This window comes from Nanorana parkeri, unplaced genomic scaffold (genome assembly GCF_000935625.1).
Source record: "Nanorana parkeri isolate BGI_ZX_2015 unplaced genomic scaffold, ASM93562v1 scaffold981, whole genome shotgun sequence".
Classification (NCBI taxonomy): domain Eukaryota; kingdom Metazoa; phylum Chordata; class Amphibia; order Anura; family Dicroglossidae; genus Nanorana; species Nanorana parkeri.
Genome location: NW_017307249.1, coordinates 663,739 through 665,698, shown reverse-complemented (window position 1 = coordinate 665,698; position 1,960 = coordinate 663,739). Strand labels below are relative to the sequence as shown.

The following is a 1,960-nucleotide window of genomic DNA, read 5'->3' as shown; positions in this document are numbered from 1 at the left end:
CCCGCCTGATGCTAAAGCGGCCTCTGCTTCACTATTGCCCCCGGTTTCTTTGTCTCCGGTCTTCAATGCACCCTTTTCCTTGGCTCCCTGGAGGCACACTATTACCACAAAGTGTTCCATGTCTCCAGCCTCTGATGCCCCTTTTATTCCCTGGCAACCCCAGAGACATATTACCACCTGTGTTCCCGAGTCCCTGGACTACAATACACACTATTCCTTGGCACCCCAAAGACACACTATTACCCCCTGTGTCTCAGTATACCGCAAGCTGTATACTGAGCTTAGGGTGACAGGAGGACGCTAGTTTGTGTCCTCCCGTTACCCTAAGGAGAACTATGGGGAAAAGACTAAACCCCATAGTTCTCCTTTAACTAGGGAGTCCATTGAGGGACACAGGAAGTTATACTGCTGGCTACAGGAGATGTGAACATTGACATATAAAAAGCTGTAGGCCAGCCCAGGATGGTCCCTCCTAGTTCCAGAATGTCCCAGTTTTTGTTGCAAAGTAGTACCCAGAGCATGGTCAGAAGGGTGGAACCTAGTTGGTGTCCTCCCGTTACCCTAAGGAGAACTATGGGGAAAAGACTTAACCCCATAGTTCTCCTTTTAGGTTTTGAAGGACATTACATCAGAATACAGCATACAGAGAACCTCCTATATATCATAGACAAGCATGCACAAGCATAGAGACTAACATTGCACTATACTGCCATCTACAGCTAAAAAGACATATTGCAGTAAGTAATACAATCAGTTTGCTGATTTGAATGTTGAATTCTTTTTTTTTTGCCAGGTCTGGCCTCCATCATGAAGCGTCTGCTCTGCAAGTACGACAACTTGTTTGAGGTCTCCTTCCCGTACTCCATGGGCTGGCACGGTGCGTCAACCAGACAGGGCAACACTGCTTAGGCAGCAGTCACCGTTGGAGGACTCGAGCTGCCCCCTCACTGTACAATCTGATTGGATATGTTGCAGATCTGTGTGTGGGATTCCCATAAGTGCCCATCCAATGATAACATTACAGTGATGTGGCATGAATCGGTGACTAGGATCTAATCGGATTGTATAGTGTGTAGTTTGATTGTGTGGTTGGTGCTTTTATTCTCCGCTACAGTCAAAATTGTTATATTGTATATGGGAGAGAGAAAAAAAAAATGAGAAGAGAAGAACAGTTCACAATTCAAGTGTCTAGCTTAAAGGGTATGTCCAGGAATTACCCATCGTGTACCACCAAACCTCCCTCTCCCCCTTGATAATTTCCGAGGAATATTTTTTTCCCTTTACTTTGTTCTTACAGTGAGAAAAAACGTTTCAATACTCCGTGCGACATCGAGGGCTCATTTCCTAATGACTTAAAGGAGAACTATGGGGTCAGGGCTTTTCCCCATAGTTCTCCTAAGGGTAATGGGAGGACACAAACTGGCGTCCTCCCGTCACCCTGGGCTCAGTATATAGGGAGCTGTAGCTCCCTATATACTGAGACGCCGCAGCCGGAGCGGATCCCGACAATTATGCCGGGATCCACCCAGCTGCGTGACTGACAGCTGGCTCTGCCTATCTAGAGGCAGAGCCAGCTGTACCCTCCCCCGTCCGGTCCGCCAGTCAGCGCTGGAGGATCGGAGCGGGGAATCCAGCCCCTCCCCTGTCACGGCAGAGAGCTGTGACAGGATCGAGAGGTGAGCGAACGCCAGTATGTGTTCCCTCACCTCCCGATCTACTGAGCCGACCTGTGACAGTCTCATTGTCACACGTCGGCTAGAACTATGAGGTGAGTGAAAATCACTCGCCTCGTAGTTCTCCTTTTTAAGCACACCCCCAGAACTACATCTACCAACAGGCATTTTTCCTTACAAGCACAATGTGTAAGCAGGCTCTTGGGACTCGAGGAAGCAGCGCTGTTTTATTAGGAAAGAAGTCAATGTATGCATGTAGATTGAGACCGGGAGGGTGGGTATGGGGG

General features: G+C 48.5%; 1 protein-coding gene across 1 annotated transcript in view; it reads left to right on the top strand.

The window, feature by feature from the left end:
* Positions 1-1,960, top strand: part of GALT (galactose-1-phosphate uridylyltransferase) — an 8,538-nt gene that overhangs the window by 3,949 nt on the left and 2,629 nt on the right. The window contains exon 6 of the mRNA XM_018566833.1: positions 794-877. Coding sequence (XP_018422335.1) covers positions 794-877 — 84 coding nt within the window. The remainder of the gene's footprint in view (positions 1-793; positions 878-1,960) is intronic.